Source organism: Carassius gibelio, chromosome A1, assembly GCF_023724105.1.
Source record: "Carassius gibelio isolate Cgi1373 ecotype wild population from Czech Republic chromosome A1, carGib1.2-hapl.c, whole genome shotgun sequence".
NCBI classification, from domain to species: domain Eukaryota; kingdom Metazoa; phylum Chordata; class Actinopteri; order Cypriniformes; family Cyprinidae; genus Carassius; species Carassius gibelio.
Window position 1 is genome coordinate 32568927 of NC_068371.1, and position 21249 is coordinate 32590175.

The 21249-nt window shown below is 36.6% G+C and overlaps 1 protein-coding gene and 2 long non-coding RNA genes across 30 annotated transcripts in view; 1 reads left to right on the forward strand and 2 right to left on the reverse strand.

Moving 5' to 3' along the window:
- The window catches only part of LOC128017649 (protein NLRC3), a 228406-nt gene that overhangs the window by 4245 nt on the left and 202912 nt on the right, over positions 1–21249 (forward strand). For all 27 annotated transcript variants that reach the window (XM_052604518.1, XM_052604596.1, XM_052604671.1 and 24 more), the window contains 3 exons: positions 17601–17701; positions 17794–17907; positions 19372–19503. In XM_052604518.1, the coding sequence (XP_052460478.1) occupies positions 17601–17701; positions 17794–17907; positions 19372–19503 (347 nt within the window). The remainder of the gene's footprint in view (positions 1–17600; positions 17702–17793; positions 17908–19371; positions 19504–21249) is intronic.
- Positions 7545–12280, reverse strand: LOC127938809 (uncharacterized). The gene is made up of 3 exons (XR_008148814.1): positions 11384–12280; positions 9794–9879; positions 7545–8789 (listed from the first exon to the last, which is right to left on the reverse strand). It is a non-coding gene; the product is annotated as an uncharacterized LOC127938809 (long non-coding RNA).
- LOC127938616 (uncharacterized) lies at positions 12304–13541 on the reverse strand. 2 transcript variants are annotated; one of them, XR_008148765.1, is made up of 4 exons: positions 13354–13541; positions 12707–12739; positions 12520–12613; positions 12304–12438 (listed from the first exon to the last, which is right to left on the reverse strand). It is a non-coding gene; the product is annotated as an uncharacterized LOC127938616 (long non-coding RNA). The 2 variants fall into 2 exon arrangements; XR_008148761.1 differs by lacking the exon at positions 13354–13541 and having other exon boundaries at positions 12707–13347.

Here is a 21249-nt window from a genome sequence, read left to right on the forward strand (position 1 = left end):
AAATCATGTTCAGTGTAACGTTATGTGGGATTAATAATTTCCCCTTTTCTCCCTCAAGTGGCAGGCTTGTAAATTCTGTCATCTGTTCATTATTGGTGTTGATGGTGTTTTTCACATGCATGCTTTTTAATGCTAGTTTAATTCTCAAATTGATCTGATACTTTCGTTCCACAAAAAGTAAACAAATTGTTCACTTTCTTAGGGCCTGACAACCACCAGTTGAGTCCATGATTCAGTGAGTTCCTTATAAGGAAATATATTTGTTACCACCTAGTAATTTAAATGTATTATTTATTGCTTTAAAATGAACACATATATTTATAATCAGGGGAAGAGACAGTCTGGGCAGCAGCAACAAGACAACTATTACAAGTAGAGATGGGTTTCAAGAACTGGTACTAATTTGGTTCCTGACTTGTTCGGTACTGAAAACATTTACATAAGTTACAGGATCAATAGTGCTGCTATCAGTATTCTTGTAACATTGATTCATTACCCTTTAGACACAACCACATATCCTCCAAATCATCTCTGCGTGGATGGCAGCAAGGATCCAGGATCAAGAGATCATTCTTCATGGAAGCAGTTTCTCCTGGGTGAAAAACTAAACCTGGTTGTTTCAGCATCACTCAGGCAAGACTAAATACTTTCAAATTGATTTCAGTTGGTTATGTGTTTCAGGTCATCCTGACCATTCTGCTGTCCTGGCTGTAAGGCCGTGCTGGAACTACATTTCTCGTTGTTGAAAGATTTGTGCAGCGGTAACCCGACATATAACGCCCCATCACATGGGGTGTCAATGCCTCTCGTTTACTTTTAAATGAAGTGACGTCAAGCATGGTGAAATAAATTCTAGAAATTAATTCTAAATAGAAGTTGAAGACTTTTTAAGCGCCAATGCAGCCGTCCTCCAGTCAGAACGTCTTATGCAAATACCCAAGCGCAGATGCAAGCCAATCAAGTGCATGCAATACCAGAAAACTAATGTGATTGGCTGTCACTATGAGAAGAGACAGTAATTCTGATCCGATATCAGTGTCGTTTTTTGCAAAAAAAATTTAATCAATGTAGAATTTTCTATACTTCTGTGTAGGGATGTCAATTTTCAATCATTTCCATGATTGATCGTCGTTTATATTAATGATCAAATAATCGATTAATCGTTAACCTTAATGCTGCAAAGTCTATTGCAGTAACACCCAGTCACTGGTATGACAGGATGTGCAAAAGTGTGTGTGTGTGTATATATAAAAAAACTGTAAAATATATATTTTACAGTAAAGACCAAAAGTTTGGACACACCTTCTCATTCAAAGAGTTTTCTTTATTTTCATGACTATGAAGATTGTAGAGTCACACTGAAGGCATCAAGGGCTATTTGACCAAGAAGGAGAGTGATGGGGTGCTGCGCCAGATGACCTGGCCTCCACAGTCACCGGACCTGAACCCAATCCAGATGGTTTAGGGGTGAGCTGGACCGCAGACAGAAGGCAGAAGGGCCAACAAGTGCTAAGCATCTCTCTGGGAACTCCTTCAAGACTGTTGAAGACCATTTCAGGTGACTACCTCTTGAAGCTCATCAAGAGAATGCTAAGAGTGTGCAAAGCAGTAATCAAAGCAAAAGGTGGCTACTTTGAAGAACCTAGAATATTACATATTTTCAGTTGTTTCACACTTTTTTGTTATGTATATAATTCCATATATAATTCCACATGTGTTAATCCATAGTTTTGATGCCTTCAGTGTGAATCTACAATTTTCATAGTCATGAAAATAAAGAAAACTCTTTGAATGAGAAGGTATGTCCAAACCTTTGGTCTCAAACTGATATATATATATTCCGGTCTGTGTTGTGTATATCGGTCTGGCTGCGGTGCCATCTACAAACGCAGTTAAAGGCAAGGTGATGAGTAGACTGAAGTTGGGCTCAGGTGGTTGTGCTGCGGGATGTTTCCCATACATTTATTTATTTTTGGAGACTCGCCACAATTTTAAAACTGATAGATTTTCAAAAAGGCTTCGTTGAATAAACATGAGTAACGTTACGTACTGCACGTTTAATAATTCCTAACATTTATATGTTTAAATATCAAAACGAGGCACAGGTGTTTTTATATCGCTGTATTTCTGAAGGAAGACTTGCATGTTATATGCCTGAGAGAGCCGCGTGTGAGCGTACCAGCTCTGCTTTGTTTACAGCTGTTACTGGGAAAACCTCTATTTCTCGCACTTTATGTCTATGCTTTAAAACATCTCCTGCTGGCAAAGGATGAATTTGCATTTTCATCAAGTCCGCCTGATCTACACAGAAAACATATTTTGTTTGTTATCAAAAAATATCTACTCTAGAGGGACTTGGCTGTTGTTATTGATTCTATTTGGAGTCTACCGGTTAGGTTAGGTCTACAGAAGCGTTTGTTTATAAAAGTTTGTTTATGTTGTTGCCGTTGAAACCGTCTATATATATATATATATATATATATATATATATATATATGTGTGTGTGTGTGTGTATAATGTATGTGTGTGTAAAATACATTTCTTTTAAATTTATAGCACAGTAATGAAGGCAGCAACATGTGGTAGATGGGACAGAACAAGAATCTTTCATTGTGCTAATGTATTATAATACGAAAGGGAATGGCTCCTATACAGCGTGCATCGCGTAAACACAACCAGTGCGCAGAATGATGCACTTGAAGCAACACAGAGTCACAGCGTGTAGCATTACTCACAGAAATGTTCAAAGCACCAAAGGAAGAGATATTGTTGTGTATTATATGTGTGCAATATTTTGAGCCTTTTCTTTTAACAGTTTTAAATATCAGTTATTGTGCGCTCTTGAAGAGAGTTTCATTGTTTTGACTGTAGTAACTAGGGCTGGGATGATACGCTAATCTGCCAATTCAATACTATCCCGATACTTGTGTGCCGATTCAATATATATTTATAATTATTTATATATATATATATATATAATTTAGCATTGTGATTATAGTTATATAACTATTGCAATTCGTGACTTATCCAAATTGACTGTAAAATGATGTTTGTTTCTGTAGATTTGAGGGAAAGAGTAAAAACAAGGAGGTCTGGGAATGACTGAAGGGAACTGACAGCAGTGAGGGAAGGAAGTTATCACCAGAATGTAAGTTCTTTGAGAATGTGTGCATTATTACAAGTTGAGTTTTCATTTAAATGTGGCAATGTACACAGTGAGTCAAAAGTTTTAAATATATTTTAAAAGTTTAATTTATTTCTATAATGCACAGCTATATTTTCAGCATTAATTACTCCAGTCTTCAGTGTCACATGATCTTCAGAAATCATTCTAATATGATGATTTACTGCTCAATACATTTTTCTGATTATTATCAGTGTTGGAAACAGTTGTGCTGCCCAAACATTTTGTCTACACTACAGTTATATTTATTTTATTTGGGGGTGGTTGGCTAATAGCAAGAATGCATAAAATTGAAAACCAGTGGTAGAGAAGACTTTTGTAATTTTACAAAAGATTACCTTTTTTTTTCAATGTTTTGAACTTTGTGTTTTATAAAATAATAATGAAGAAAAAATTCAACTTTCCAGAAATGCTAAGTTTTCTTCCCCATCATTTCTAATATGGGGTGCGTTTCCCTAAAACCAACTTTGGTCACAAGTTCCTTCTTTACCAATAGAGTTCAGTGGAACTAACAACCGTAGTAAGCTAACTGCAGATGTGATTTACATCATGTATGTCATGAGCAGATGTACACTTTGATCTTAGCCGCAATAATGCGATTGGGTGCATGTAAATGCACTGATTTGTGATAATCAGCAATGTTTCCCGATCAGCAAATCAGTATATGAAAAAGATCATGTGACACTGCAGACTGGAGTAAAGTTACTGAAAAATTCAGCTTTGCCTCATAATTATTTCAATAAATATGTTTAAGTATATTCAAAAAAGAGTATGAAAACTGTTATTTCTTTCTTTCTGTTTTCTTTTTTTTTTTTTTACAATTACTTTAAAACATTTTTTTTATCAAATTAATCTAGCCTTGGTGAGCAGAAGAGACTTCTCTTGAAAACCATAAAGAAAAGATTCCAGATTTTTGACTGGTTGTGAACATACATGAGCAACATTAACAAGATGATCCTCCCTTTCAGCTCAGAGGATGTTGACAGCAGGCCCAGGATGAAGAAGAGGAGGAAGAACACATTTAACAATTTTCTCATAAGCTTGCCATGTGTTATAATAAAAACAATGAACATGACTACAATAATATGCTAAATGTTATTGAAAGATTCCAGTTTGCAAGAAGTCTGAGTGTCTGACTCTACACTAGAGGAACTCTTTTCTGAAGAAGATCAGGTGCTGAGAAGGAGCCTTGTTCTACAGCAAAACACTGCATCAAGCCTCCTGTCCTTCCCTCAGAAGAGCCTGTCTTCTGCTGCTGGGGTAAGAAACACACTCTTCCTCTTCTCTATCAGCTGTCCAGCACCTAACCCTGCCTCCTCAGCACTGTCTGAAAGAGTCTTCTCCACAGTCAGTAATCAGAGATCACAGATTCTTCTGAGAAAGTCGATATGCTCATTTTCTTAAAAAACTTTGTTTTTTCAGGTGGGACAAATAATACAGGAGAGATGCTAGAAATCTCTATATTGTTCATTTTTCATATCTTTACGCTTTATGAATGTTTTTCTTCTGAGAAGCTCAAAAATTATGGTTCTTTGGTAATTGTTATATTGTTTAGTTTTATCCTCTGATAGTGAGCACAGAGCCCTGATCATGACATGCAAGAAAAAGAAAGAAATCATGTCCATGATTTACTAATTCGTTCCCTCTATGTACTAAACGTGCACGATTACTTTTACATTTCATTGATTTGCTAAATCGTATGCACAATTTACTAATTCGTTCTCTTGATGTATAAAAAGTGTACACGTTTTAGCAAATCGAGGGAATGAAATAGAAAATCGTGCGCATGAATTAGCCTAATTTTTTTCCTGCATGTCGTGTAATTAAAGCACATCACCACCAGACATTTATACCAGGAGCCTCATATATGACGCTCACAGTTTTACTTTGTGCAGTATCTCGGTGCAGTATCTGCTGAATTGTTTCATATCTATTTATCATGTATTTTTTGTTGCACTAAATTATGTTGTATCAATAAGTTTACTGATAATTATTTTTAATTTTCACTAATAACGTCATTAACCATCTCCCCATCTTTAAGACAAAAATGTTCTATTGTTTATATTGTGTAATCTATGAATTGTTGTGTTTAGTTTTCTGTGCTCATAACTTAGTAACATTTTGCATGTTTAAAGAACAGGTGCGATGTTCAAAATGTTTTGGCTTCCTATTTGTACAAAGTAGTGCTGAATAAATATTGATTTGTGAATGAATGCAGTGTGTTTTTGTATATTTTATATTAGAATGTAATGTTTTTGTATTTGTTTGCATTGCATGTATGTAATTAATGTATTAACTATGAATCCCCTATAATTAGATTACAATTAGATTTCATAAGGTTTATTTTTTGCACCAGAGATGGATTGAGTTTATTAGTTCTTTATGTATTTCAAGGTAATGGTGAGGTGAAAATATGAATTACCAATATGATCCTGTAATGTCACGTCCTCATAACGTGCCAGTTTGGTCGTCAGGACATACTCATCACGTTCCAGCGACGTTCCACTATAACGTTGCCACGACGGATATGGGAATCACAAAGTTACGTCACTGGAACGTTATGTGGTACGTCGCTGAGACCAATATGGTATTTTATAGGAACGTCCTCATAACGTGACAGTGTGGTCGTTGGGACGTACTCATCACGTTCCAGCGACGTTCCACTATAACGTCGCCACGACGGATATGGGAATCACAAAGTTACGTCACTGGAACGTTATGTGGTACGTCGCTGAGACCAATATGGTATTTTATAGGAACGACCTCATAACGTGACAGTGTGGTCGTTGGGACGTACTCATCACGTTCCAGCGACGTTCCACTATAACGTCGCCACGACGGATATGGGAATCACAAAGTTACGTCACTGGAACGTTATATGGTACGTCGCTGAGACCAATATGGTACTTTATAGTAACGTTCTCATAACGTGACAGTTTGGTCGTTGGGACGTACTCATCACGTTCCAGCGACGTTCCACTATAACGTCGCCACGACGGATATGGGAATCACAAAGTTACGTCGCTGGAACGTTATTTGGGATGTCGCTGCAACGAATATGGTCTGGTCCAGTTACGTCGTCACAACGTAACTGTGTTAGCTGGGTATATATATATATATATATATATATATATATATATATTATTTTAACATGCTTGATTAATTTTTTTGTATATTTCCCAAAGAATATGCTGTTCAAATGGTATCTTAATAATAATAATACATCTAGTGCAATAATATTAAAAGTTATCTGAAGACCAGCTGACCACGTCGCTACAACGTTCCCAATGGGACTAACTAGTGACGTCTTTTGAGTACGTGCCCAAGACGTTTCTGGGAAGTTAGCCAAGATTTAAAAAAATGGAACTTTACCACGACGTCCTCACAACGTTGCCATAAAGTAATGTCGCGCTGACCAAATGACGACTAACTGGCAACGTCCTCACAACGTTCTGTGTTTGCTGGGTAAACAGCTAACACAGTTACGTTGTGACGACGTAACTGGACCAGACCATATTCGTTGCAGCGACATCCCAAATAACGTTCCAGCGACGTAACTTTGTGATTCCCATATCCGTCGTGGCGACGTTATAGTGGAACGTCGCTGGAACGTGATGAGTACGTCCCAACGACCAAACTGTCACGTTATGAGAACGTTACTATAAAGTACCATATTGGTCTCAGCGACGTACCATATAACGTTCCAGTGACGTAACTTTGTGATTCCCATATCCGTCGTGGCGACGTTATAGTGGAACGTCGCTGGAACGTGATGAGTACGTCCCAACGACCACACTGTCACGTTATGAGGTCGTTCCTATAAAATACCATATTGGTCTCAGCGACGTACCACATAACGTTCCAGTGACGTAACTTTGTGATTCCCATATCCGTCGTGGCGACGTTATAGTGGAACGTCGCTGGAACGTGATGAGTACGTCCCAACGACCACACTGTCACGTTATGAGGACGTTCCTATAAAATACCATATTGGTCTCAGCGACGTACCACATAACGTTCCAGTGACGTAACTTTGTGATTCCCATATCCGTCGTGGCAACGTTATAGTGGAACGTCGCTGGAACGTGATGAGTATGTCCTGACGACCAAACTGGCACGTTATGAGGACGTGACATTACAGGATCATATTGGTAATTCATATTTTCACCTCACCATTACCTTGAAATACATAAAGAACTAATAAACTCAATCCATCTCTGGTGCAAAAAATAAACCTTATGAAATCTAATTGTAATCTAATTATAGGGGATTCATAGTTAATACATTAATTACATACATGCAATGCAAACAAATACAAAAACATTACATTCTAATATAAAATATACAAAAACACACTGCATTCATTCACAAATCAATATTTATTCAGCACTACTTTGTACAAATAGGAAGCCAAAACATTTTGAACATCGCACCTGTTCTTTAAACATGCAAAATGTTACTAAGTTATGAGCACAGAAAACTAAACACAACAATTCATAGATTACACAATATAAACAATAGAACATTTTTGTCTTAAAGATGGGGAGATGGTTAATGACGTTATTAGTGAAAATTAAAAATAATTATCAGTAAACTTATTGATACAACATAATTTAGTGCAACAAAAAATACATGATAAATAGATATGAAACAATTCAGCAGATACTGCACCGAGATACTGCACAAAGTAAAACTGTGAGCGTCATATATGAGGCTCCTGGTATAAATGTCTGGTGGTGATGTGCTTTAATTACACGACATGCAGGAAAAAAATTAGGCTAATTCATGCGCACGATTTTCTATTTCATTCCCTCGATTTGCTAAAACGTGTACACTTTTTATACATCAAGAGAACGAATTAGTAAATTGTGCATACGATTTAGCAAATCAATGAAATGTAAAAGTAATCGTGCACGTTTAGTACATAGAGGGAACGAATTAGTAAATCATGGACATGATTTCTTTCTTTTTCTTGCATGTCATGATCAGGGCTCTGTGCTCACTATCAGAGGATAAAACTAAACAATATAACAATTACCAAAGAACCATAATTTTTGAGCTTCTCAGAAGAAAAACATTCATAAAGCGTAAAGATATGAAAAATGAACAATATAGAGATTTCTAGCATCTCTCCTGTATTATTTGTCCCACCTGAAAAAACAAAGTTTTTTAAGAAAATGAGCATATCGACTTTCTCAGAAGAATCTGTGATCTCTGATTACTGACTGTGGAGAAGACTCTTTCAGACAGTGCTGAGGAGGCAGGGTTAGGTGCTGGACAGCTGATAGAGAAGAGGAAGAGTGTGTTTCTTACCCCAGCAGCAGAAGACAGGCTCTTCTGAGGGAAGGACAGGAGGCTTGATGCAGTGTTTTGCTGTAGAACAAGGCTCCTTCTCAGCACCTGATCTTCTTCAGAAAAGAGTTCCTCTAGTGTAGAGTCAGACACTCAGACTTCTTGCAAACTGGAATCTTTCAATAACATTTAGCATATTATTGTAGTCATGTTCATTGTTTTTATTATAACACATGGCAAGCTTATGAGAAAATTGTTAAATGTGTTCTTCCTCCTCTTCTTCATCCTGGGCCTGCTGTCAACATCCTCTGAGCTGAAAGGGAGGATCATCTTGTTAATGTTGCTCATGTATGTTCACAACCAGTCAAAAATCTGGAATCTTTTCTTTATGGTTTTCAAGAGAAGTCTCTTCTGCTCACCAAGGCTAGATTAATTTGATAAAAAAAATGTTTTAAAGTAATTGTAAAAAAAAAAAAAAGAAAACAGAAAGAAAGAAATAACAGTTTTCATACTCTTTTTTGAATATACTTAAACATATTTATTGAAATAATTATGAGGCAAAGCTGAATTTTTCAGTAACTTTACTCCAGTCTGCAGTGTCACATGATCTTTTTCATATACTGATTTGCTGATCGGGAAACATTGCTGATTATCACAAATCAGTGCATTTACATGCACCCAATCGCATTATTGCGGCTAAGATCAAAGTGTACATCTGCTCATGACATACATGATGTAAATCACATCTGCAGTTAGCTTACTACGGTTGTTAGTTCCACTGAACTCTATTGGTAAAGAAGGAACTTGTGACCAAAGTTGGTTTTAGGGAAACGCACCCCATATTAGAAATGATGGGGAAGAAAACTTAGCATTTCTGGAAAGTTGAATTTTTTCTTCATTATTATTTTATAAAACACAAAGTTCAAAACATTGAAAAAAAAAGGTAATCTTTTGTAAAATTACAAAAGTCTTCTCTACCACTGGTTTTCAATTTTATGCATTCTTGCTATTAGCCAACCACCCCCAAATAAAATAAATATAACTGTAGTGTAGACAAAATGTTTGGGCAGCACAACTGTTTCCAACACTGATAATAATCAGAAAAATGTATTGAGCAGTAAATCATCATATTAGAATGATTTCTGAAGATCATGTGACACTGAAGACTGGAGTAATTAATGCTGAAAATATAGCTGTGCATTATAGAAATAAATTAAACTTTTAAAATATATTTAAAACTTTTGACTCACTGTGTACATTGCCACATTTAAATGAAAACTCAACTTGTAATAATGCACACATTCTCAAAGAACTTACATTCTGGTGATAACTTCCTTCCCTCACTGCTGTCAGTTCCCTTCAGTCATTCCCAGACCTCCTTGTTTTTACTCTTTCCCTCAAATCTACAGAAACAAACATCATTTTACAGTCAATTTGGATAAGTCACGAATTGCAATAGTTATATAACTATAATCACAATGCTAAATTATATATATATATATATATAAATAATTATAAATATATATTGAATCGGCACACAAGTATCGGGATAGTATTGAATTGGCAGATTAGCGTATCATCCCAGCCCTAGTTACTACAGTCAAAACAATGAAACTCTCTTCAAGAGCGCACAATAACTGATATTTAAAACTGTTAAAAGAAAAGGCTCAAAATATTGCACACATATAATACACAACAATATCTCTTCCTTTGGTGCTTTGAACATTTCTGTGAGTAATGCTACACGCTGTGACTCTGTGTTGCTTCAAGTGCATCATTCTGCGCACTGGTTGTGTTTACGCGATGCACGCTGTATAGGAGCCATTCCCTTTCGTATTATAATACATTAGCACAATGAAAGATTCTTGTTCTGTCCCATCTACCACATGTTGCTGCCTTCATTACTGTGCTATAAATTTAAAAGAAATGTATTTTACACACACATACATTATACACACACACACACACATATATATATATATATATATATATATATATATATATATAGACGGTTTCAACGGCAACAACATAAACAAACTTTTATAAACAAACGCTTCTGTAGACCTAACCTAACCGGTAGACTCCAAATAGAATCAATAACAACAGCCAAGTCCCTCTAGAGTAGATATTTTTTGATAACAAACAAAATATGTTTTCTGTGTAGATCAGGCGGACTTGATGAAAATGCAAATTCATCCTTTGCCAGCAGGAGATGTTTTAAAGCATAGACATAAAGTGCGAGAAATAGAGGTTTTCCCAGTAACAGCTGTAAACAAAGCAGAGCTGGTACGCTCACACGCGGCTCTCTCAGGCATATAACATGCAAGTCTTCCTTCAGAAATACAGCGATATAAAAACACCTGTGCCTCGTTTTGATATTTAAACATATAAATGTTAGGAATTATTAAACGTGCAGTACGTAACGTTACTCATGTTTATTCAACGAAGCCTTTTTGAAAATCTATCAGTTTTAAAATTGTGGCGAGTCTCCAAAAATAAATAAATGTATGGGAAACATCCCGCAGCACAACCACCTGAGCCCAACTTCAGTCTACTCATCACCTTGCCTTTAACTGCGTTTGTAGATGGCACCGCAGCCAGACCGATATACACAACACAGACCGGAATATATATATATCAGTTTGAGACCAAAGGTTTGGACATACCTTCTCATTCAAAGAGTTTTCTTTATTTTCATGACTATGAAAATTGTAGATTCACACTGAAGGCATCAAAACTATGGATTAACACATGTGGAATTATATATGGAATTATATACATAACAAAAAAGTGTGAAACAACTGAAAATATGTAATATTCTAGGTTCTTCAAAGTAGCCACCTTTTGCTTTGATTACTGCTTTGCACACTCTTAGCATTCTCTTGATGAGCTTCAAGAGGTAGTCACCTGAAATGGTCTTCAACAGTCTTGAAGGAGTTCCCAGAGAGATGCTTAGCACTTGTTGGCCCTTCTGCCTTCTGTCTGCGGTCCAGCTCACCCCTAAACCATCTGGATTGGGTTCAGGTCCGGTGACTGTGGAGGCCAGGTCATCTGGCGCAGCACCCCATCACTCTCCTTCTTGGTCAAATAGCCCTTGATGCCTTCAGTGTGACTCTACAATCTTCATAGTCATGAAAATAAAGAAAACTCTTTGAATGAGAAGGTGTGTCCAAACTTTTGGTCTTTACTGTAAAATATATATTTTACAGTTTTTTTATATATACACACACACACACTTTTGCACATCCTGTCATACCAGTGACTGGGTGTTACTGCAATAGACTTTGCAGCATTAAGGTTAACGATTAATCGATTATTTGATCATTAATATAAACGACGATCAATCATGGAAATGATTGAAAATTGACATCCCTACACAGAAGTATAGAAAATTCTACATTGATTAAATTTTTTTTGCAAAAAACGACACTGATATCGGATCAGAATTACTGTCTCTTCTCATAGTGACAGCCAATCACATTAGTTTTCTGGTATTGCATGCACTTGATTGGCTTGCATCTGCGCTTGGGTATTTGCATAAGACGTTCTGACTGGAGGACGGCTGCATTGGCGCTTAAAAAGTCTTCAACTTCTATTTAGAATTAATTTCTAGAATTTATTTCACCATGCTTGACGTCACTTCATTTAAAAGTAAACGAGAGGCATTGACACCCCATGTGATGGGGCGTTATATGTCGGGTTACCGCTGCACAAATCTTTCAACAACGAGAAATGTAGTTCCAGCACGGCCTTACAGCCAGGACAGCAGAATGGTCAGGATGACCTGAAACACATAACCAACTGAAATCAATTTGAAAGTATTTAGTCTTGCCTGAGTGATGCTGAAACAACCAGGTTTAGTTTTTCACCCAGGAGAAACTGCTTCCATGAAGAATGATCTCTTGATCCTGGATCCTTGCTGCCATCCACGCAGAGATGATTTGGAGGATATGTGGTTGTGTCTAAAGGGTAATGAATCAATGTTACAAGAATACTGATAGCAGCACTATTGATCCTGTAACTTATGTAAATGTTTTCAGTACCGAACAAGTCAGGAACCAAATTAGTACCAGTTCTTGAAACCCATCTCTACTTGTAATAGTTGTCTTGTTGCTGCTGCCCAGACTGTCTCTTCCCCTGATTATAAATATATGTGTTCATTTTAAAGCAATAAATAATACATTTAAATTACTAGGTGGTAACAAATATATTTCCTTATAAGGAACTCACTGAATCATGGACTCAACTGGTGGTTGTCAGGCCCTAAGAAAGTGAACAATTTGTTTACTTTTTGTGGAACGAAAGTATCAGATCAATTTGAGAATTAAACTAGCATTAAAAAGCATGCATGTGAAAAACACCATCAACACCAATAATGAACAGATGACAGAATTTACAAGCCTGCCACTTGAGGGAGAAAAGGGGAAATTATTAATCCCACATAACGTTACACTGAACATGATTTCGGCAGCCTCGGTCTACTTAACGTTAAACTTTATATTTAACGTTATATCGGTTTATATTCAAGTTCACAGCATGGATAGCATGAGCATCATCAAGCTCGAGCAGCAGGTATTCAAACAAACTAATTAACGTTACTACGGTTAAAAATTTAATTATTAGAAAGTTAATACTGTATAGTTTATAGTGATAAATTTCAAATAATTTAAAACAGGTAAGGTTATATTCGATTTTAACAGTTACCGTTACCTTAGACCACCTCTGAGACTGATTTTGAGCTAATTAACCAAACAGAGCATTTATTTATTAAATTGAAAGAGAAAACCTACAAAAATACAAAACACTACTCCTCTTTGATGGCATTTAACGTTATATCAGTTAAAATCTATGAATAAAAGTAGATTTATAGGACTTACCTTTCCTCCGTGTCCGTCTGCTGGAAGTTGACCGTTACAAAATGACGGGCACGCGCACGTCGCGCACTTCACTCAGAAAGTGACGTGCGCTGCTAGTTTAAGGTTTAAATGTTAATTTGTCCCGTACTCTCTTTCATTAACAAACATTATCACCAAGTAAATTGTTTATTTTATTGTTCTTAAACTGATGGCATATATATATATATATATATATATATATATATATATATATATATATATATATTATTTTAACATGCTTGATTAATTTTTTTGTATATTTCCCAAAGAATATGCTGTTCAAATGGTATCTTAATAATAATAATACATCTAGTGCAATAATATTAAAAGTTATCTGAAGACCAGCTGACCACGTCGCTACAACGTTCCCAATGGGACTAACTAGTGACGTCTTTTGAGTACGTGCCCAAGACGTTTCTGGGAAGTTAGCCAAGATTTAAAAAAATGGAACTTTACCACGACGTCCTCACAACGTTGCCATAAAGTAATGTCGCGCTGACCAAATGACGACTAACTGGCAACGTCCTCACAACGTTCTGTGTTTGCTGGGTATATATATATATGCCATCAGTTTAAGAACAATAAAATAAACAATTTACTTGGTGATAATGTTTGTTAATGAAAGAGAGTACGGGACAAATTAACATTTAAACCTTAAACTAGCAGCGCACGTCACTTTCTGAGTGAAGTGCGCGACGTGCGCGTGCCCGTCATTTTGTAACGGTCAACTTCCAGCAGACGGACACGGAGGAAAGGTAAGTCCTATAAATCTACTTTTATTCATAGATTTTAACTGATATAACGTTAAATGCCATCAAAGAGGAGTAGTGTTTTGTATTTTTGTAGGTTTTCTCTTTCAATTTAATAAATAAATGCTCTGTTTGGTTAATTAGCTCAAAATCAGTCTCAGAGGTGGTCTAAGGTAACGGTAACTGTTAAAATCGAATATAACCTTACCTGTTTTAAATTATTTGAAATTTATCACTATAAACTATACAGTATTAACTTTCTAATAATTAAATTTTTAACCGTAGTAACGTTAATTAGTTTGTTTGAATACCTGCTGCTCGAGCTTGATGATGCTCATGCTATCCATGCTGTGAACTTGAATATAAACCGATATAACGTTAAATATAAAGTTTAACGTTAAGTAGACCGAGGCTGCCGAAATCATGTTCAGTGTAACGTTATGTGGGATTAATAATTTCCCCTTTTCTCCCTCAAGTGGCAGGCTTGTAAATTCTGTCATCTGTTCATTATTGGTGTTGATGGTGTTTTTCACATGCATGCTTTTTAATGCTAGTTTAATTCTCAAATTGATCTGATACTTTCGTTCCACAAAAAGTAAACAAATTGTTCACTTTCTTAGGGCCTGACAACCACCAGTTGAGTCCATGATTCAGTGAGTTCCTTATAAGGAAATATATTTGTTACCACCTAGTAATTTAAATGTATTATTTATTGCTTTAAAATGAACACATATATTTATAATCAGGGGAAGAGACAGTCTGGGCAGCAGCAACAAGACAACTATTACAAGTAGAGATGGGTTTCAAGAACTGGTACTAATTTGGTTCCTGACTTGTTCGGTACTGAAAACATTTACATAAGTTACAGGATCAATAGTGCTGCTATCAGTATTCTTGTAACATTGATTCATTACCCTTTAGACACAACCACATATCCTCCAAATCATCTCTGCGTGGATGGCAGCAAGGATCCAGGATCAAGAGATCATTCTTCATGGAAGCAGTTTCTCCTGGGTGAAAAACTAAACCTGGTTGTTTCAGCATCACTCAGGCAAGACTAAATACTTTCAAATTGATTTCAGTTGGTTATGTGTTTCAGGTCATCCTGACCATTCTGCTGTCCTGGCTGTAAGGCCGTGCTGGAACTACATTTCTCGTTGTTGAAAGATTTGTGCAGCGGTAACCCGACATATAACGCCCCATCACATGGGGTGTCAATGCCTCTCGTTTACTTTTAAATGAAGTGACGTCAAGCATGGTGAAATAAATTCTAGAAATTAATTCTAAATAGAAGTTGAAGACTTTTTAAGCGCCAATGCAGCCGTCCTCCAGTCAGAACGTCTTATGCAAATACCCAAGCGCAGATGCAAGCCAATCAAGTGCATGCAATACCAGAAAACTAATGTGATTGGCTGTCACTATGAGAAGAGACAGTAATTCTGATCCGATATCAGTGTCGTTTTTTGCAAAAAAAATTTAATCAATGTAGAATTTTCTATACTTCTGTGTAGGGATGTCAATTTTCAATCATTTCCATGATTGATCGTCGTTTATATTAATGATCAAATAATCGATTAATCGTTAACCTTAATGCTGCAAAGTCTATTGCAGTAACACCCAGTCACTGGTATGACAGGATGTGCAAAAGTGTGTGTGTGTGTATATATAAAAAAACTGTAAAATATATATTTTACAGTAAAGACCAAAAGTTTGGACACACCTTCTCATTCAAAGAGTTTTCTTTATTTTCATGACTATGAAGATTGTAGAGTCACACTGAAGGCATCAAGGGCTATTTGACCAAGAAGGAGAGTGATGGGGTGTTGTACGAACTGGCAGCAGGAAGTGTTTCATTTTCAAAATGCCTTTAATTCAGCATCTTATTTTCACTCGATTTGCTTCAAACTTAATCTGAATAATGTCAAAACAAAGCCGATGTAAGACTGCTGAGGGGATATTAATATCTATAATGTTGTTGACATGACAATGTGTCAAACTTGAACATACACAATAAATAACACATAACATAAACTAATGTCATATTAAAACATTTCAGATTATTATAGACAATATTCTTTCATGTTTTTTATATTAGTCTTTTTATTTTACCATATGCCCAGCAAACACAGAACGTTCCCCTAATGTTAGTTTTTGGTTCCTGTTATATATTTGTTTGAGAACCAAGTACTAATGTTAGGAGAACATTCTTTTTAGGTTATTATTTTTTGTAACTATAAAATAACTTTGCCAGAATGTTTAAGGTTTATTATTATCTTAAATGACCTAAAAATAACTCCTACAGAACGTTCCCTGGTGGTTATTCTCAAGTTATTTTTATAACCCTGTAAAACTATCTTTCTAGTGAAAAGGTTGCAGATGTTTCTGTGTAATTAACTACACATGGCCCTGAAATTCGTTTATGCAGCATTTATTAAAATACATGAATTAGATCAGCATGTTTTAAATTATAATATAAAGCCAGGGTTAAGCACAGAGTGAAAACAGAAATCATAAATTCATGAGTTTGTTTCATCTTAATTTACTGTGCGCTAGTGATCGGTCGTTCTTGAATGATTGGTTTATTTTGAATGAATCTTTAATGTGACTCGTGAAGAATCAGTCGAGTCACATTAAAGTGATTCGTTCAGTCAAACAGCAGCATATAGGTTCTGGACTGGAAGTAGTTCACCTGTTTCGAGTCTCAGGTTTTCGAGTCGTTTTGTTCATTTCAACAGAATATAATTAAACTCTTACCTGTTAATAGCCAAATTCACAAACACATCTACTTATGACACTATGTGAAATTGATTATATTTCGAATAAGAAAAGCAACTATAATGCAAGCAAGGCCAAATTATGACAAACAGAAATTATTCATTCACTGCTTCAGGTTTTGAGGTCTGTTTTTTTGTCACTATATATCCCTATAAACTGAAGCTATGCAGAAACAGAAACATAACTGATTGAAGGTTCGAGTGGATTCGTTCATCTCGTGAGAGCCCCATAGGCTATAATGCAGTTTGTACCGGAAACAGAATTGATTCGTTAAACTCTCGTTTAAAAGTCTTCGGTTTGAGTCGTTCGTTCTTCACGTGACCGCTCTTGGATCAGTATCTTACAACAAACACATTATATTAGTATATTATTAACTTTATGTTGTTATTATGTGTAGGTATCTTATTTGCTTTATCAGTGTGATTTTTCTCCGTAATTCTGATAAAGTTCGAAGCAACCCCTTCACTCCACATTCAGTGTTATGGAAAATAATAATCTTGACAGAAATTCACAAATTTATAAATTGTAAGAAATGAAAAACTACAGTTTGAGACCAGAAATGCATTTCATTAATTACATTAATTAAACAATCACTAATTAACTAATTTCTGTGTTCAATAATGCGGTCAGGTCATGTGACAAAAGGACAAACGACTCTGACCCGAAGATCCGAGAGATGAACTAATCATTTCTGTATCTCTCCAGATGATGGACTCTCCAGAACCCAGCTGTGTTTCTCTGAAGAGTGACAGATCACTGCCTGATCCTCCTGACCTCAGTGATGGAGCGGTGACCTCTGACCTCAGGTGAGGCACTATCCAGTATTAGAGATGACAGATTGACTCATGATAAATGAAGACGCAACTTACTTAAGGACTAATTACTTCTGTATCTCCAGGATGATCAGACAAAGAATATCATCTCCAGAACCCAGCTGTGTGTCTCTGAAGAGTGACAGATCACTGCCTGATCCTCCTGACCTCAGTGATGGAGCAGTGACCTCTGACCTCAGGTGAGGCACTATCCAGTATTAGAGATGACAGATTGACTTAGGGCTGGGCGATAAATCGATTTTATCGATTAACTCGAATTTGACGTTAAGGGCTATTTGTTTTTGATAAAAATCGGTTTTCTCTTCAACTTCCACCACCGGCTCTCCGCTTTACACACAGGACGCGGTATGCGCACCGCTGCGCTATAAAACCCATTCATCTCAATGGCTTGCGCCGCGCAAGGACGATTTGTTGCTGCGTTGACCAAAGCACAAGCGCAGCGGTGCGCATCATTTGCGTGCTTGCGCGCACGCCGCGGTCAAAGTTCAAAATAGTTCAACTTTTGCAGCTGCGCTCTGTGACGATTACCAGCGCGTCCTCTGTGAAAGGCCCATTAGGGCTTCCGTAGTTCAGAGTGGGCTCGCCCTCCCCCCGCTTTCCTTACAGCCGCACACAGACAACATGACAGTTAACAGCGTTTTGTTTGCACTTTATGAATACCACTGTGACAAGTATGTATTTTTGTAATAGATCTAATTTTGTCATTTTTGTTGCATTTATTTAACCAAAAGTGTTTTATCAAAGAGGGACACACAATTTTATTTTTTATTTATATTTTAATTTATTTTGAAGGTGCATTGTGTCACTGTAAAGGGGGTCGCACACCGGACGAGAAGCGCAGCGCCGCGTCGCGCCACGTCTTTAAAATTCGAAACACATTATTCTCTATGTGAGTACACACACCGGCGGCGCCATTCGGCGTCTGTCCGCGGCGCCCAGCTACGACTCAGAACGCTGTTCAAATTTCTGCCGCGCCACAGAGCGCCATCCGCATAGTTTTATATTAAAAAAACCCAGATGTTATAAACTGAAACTGAAATTAAAGTACAGCTCACTTGTTTCATTCAAATAAAACATTACAAAGTGTTTGGTTACGTTTTCAGCAGCACAGTTGCCTAGACAACAGATACAACAAAACAATAACAGACTTATTATAATAACACAGCTTCTTTTCATTAATTAACGTTAAAAACTCAGCTTTTATCAATTAAAATCATATATTTAAAATTAAAATAATAGATGAAGTTAAAACTCTACCATCTTACTGCGAAATTGAGCTCACGCATATAGAATGTGCGCGTCCAGTGTGCGATACCTCGAGTTGTCCTACATGTGGCGCGACGCGACGCGGCGCGTCTCGTCCGGTGTGCGACCGCCTTAAGTCACACAAAGGGGACATTTAGATTAAACTGCATAAGCGAAAATCAGAACAAAATAAAGAGTACATTTGTTTTGAGCAATTTCTTTGTCGGTTATAGTTTGTTTTTAAATAGAAAAAAAGAAAAATCGATTAAAATCGAAAATCGGGTTTGGTGTGAAAAAATCGGAGATTTTTTTTTTAAGCCATATCGCCCAGCCCTAGATTGACTCATGATAAATGAAGACGCAACTTACTTAAGGACTAATTACTTCTGTATCTCCAGGATGATCAGACAAAGAATATCATCTCCAGAACCCAGCTGTGTGTCTCTGAAGAGTGACAGATCACTGCCTGATCCTCCTGACCTCAGTGATGGAGCAGTGACCTCTAGGAGTGTAAGAAAAAATCTATTTATGTGAGTATCATGATATTTTTTTTGGCGATACTGTATCAATTTTCAAAAACTGAATATATATTCATGTCTGTTTTTTAGTTTTGAGTTTATTTCCCGACTTCATCTCTGAACAAATCCTGAATGACAGGAAATACTAGCATTAGAGCATGACACTAATGTTAGCTTTAATGTATTTTGCTGCTAGCAATGGATTATGCAAGAATTGTCCTTGTTCACGTTTCGGTGTACAAAGCTGAAGTGTGTTGCATTTGGGCTTTTATGGTGACATCCACCGCGGGACTGTCTCGGTTCAACTGATAGCTGCGTCTTGTGTGAAGAGGATCGCTCGGGGTGCAGCAGATGGTAGAGTCCGTGAAATCCAAGTGGAAATCGTTTTGTTTTCTTTAGGAATCCTGCAAGTACATTATTTTTCATTGATATTAAGTAGATGCAATTCTTTTGTTCAGATCAAAATGTTATGACATTGTATGTTGTAATTGCAAACTTAAAACTGTGAAACTTTTAAAGTAGGGACTAAAACTATATATGGTCTTTTTATAAAAATATACGTATTATACTATTATCTAAAGGATCCCCCTTTACTCATACTGCACAAAAAGTGATTCAATAACGTTGAATGTTACAGGGACTGATTATAGCAAATGCAGATCCCACTGTGTTCTGGTTAAATGACTTTCATTTATTTATTGCTAAGGTGTGTTCTTAATGACAACTTTCCTAAAAATATCCTATTATTACTGAAATAAGAAATATCCCATTCCCAATATATCGCTTTGCTCTAAAGTGCAACCTAATTTCTCAATGGTACGACTAAAAATAAATCAGAGGTCGCACCGGTGCGACCAGCCGTTCGAGGGGAAAAAGCCTCCCGTCTGTTTTAGACTTCTCCTTACTTTTATATTTTTGTGGTAAAACTAGTGTTTTCTGAGTCTGTGTCACAAGGATGAAGCCTGTCTCATCATCTCACAGACGCGCCATTACAGAGAAATGCATCTTCACGGATTATGATTATAATGAAAAAAGTTTTTGTTTTGTTTTATTTCGTTAAGTAGTCATTTAAAGCTCTCTATACATATATTTACCATTAGGGCTGGGCGATACGACGAAATATATCGTCTGGACGATAGAAAATGTCTATCGTTTTATATAAGGCTCTATCGTTTATGCCACGATAAGACGTTTATGGCAGAATTTTACGTCAAGATGCTCCTTACGCCACGGCATGCCCATGCACGCTGCAATACATAAACAAACATGGAGGAAGACGTAGTAGACGCGGTTCAGTTGTTTGTAAAGTTTGCCGGCTCCCAGTGCCAACAACGGACTCCAACACTACTAATTTATTTTATCACCTGCGCAAGAACCACGAAAAAGAATACAGAGAGACTCAACGAGCAAAAACTGCAAAAGCAGCGTCGAGTGGTGACGTAAGCGCTCAAAACAAACTCCAGACACAGACGCTGCAACAGTCTTTTACCCGTGGCACACCATATAGCCATAGCTAACATTACCAACAGTCTTGCTTGAAAAAAAGGTTCTAAATAAAATAAATATTTAGTCCATACTACCTTTATTTGTTTTGTTTATCATTTCTAACTGTGTTTTCACATTGCAATTTTATATAGACTATTCATAAACTGAATTAACAGAAAAATTGCTATATGGTTATGTATATCGTTATCGGGATATCAAATGAGCTATATCGGGATATGAAATTTTGGCCATATCGCCCAGCCCTATTTACCA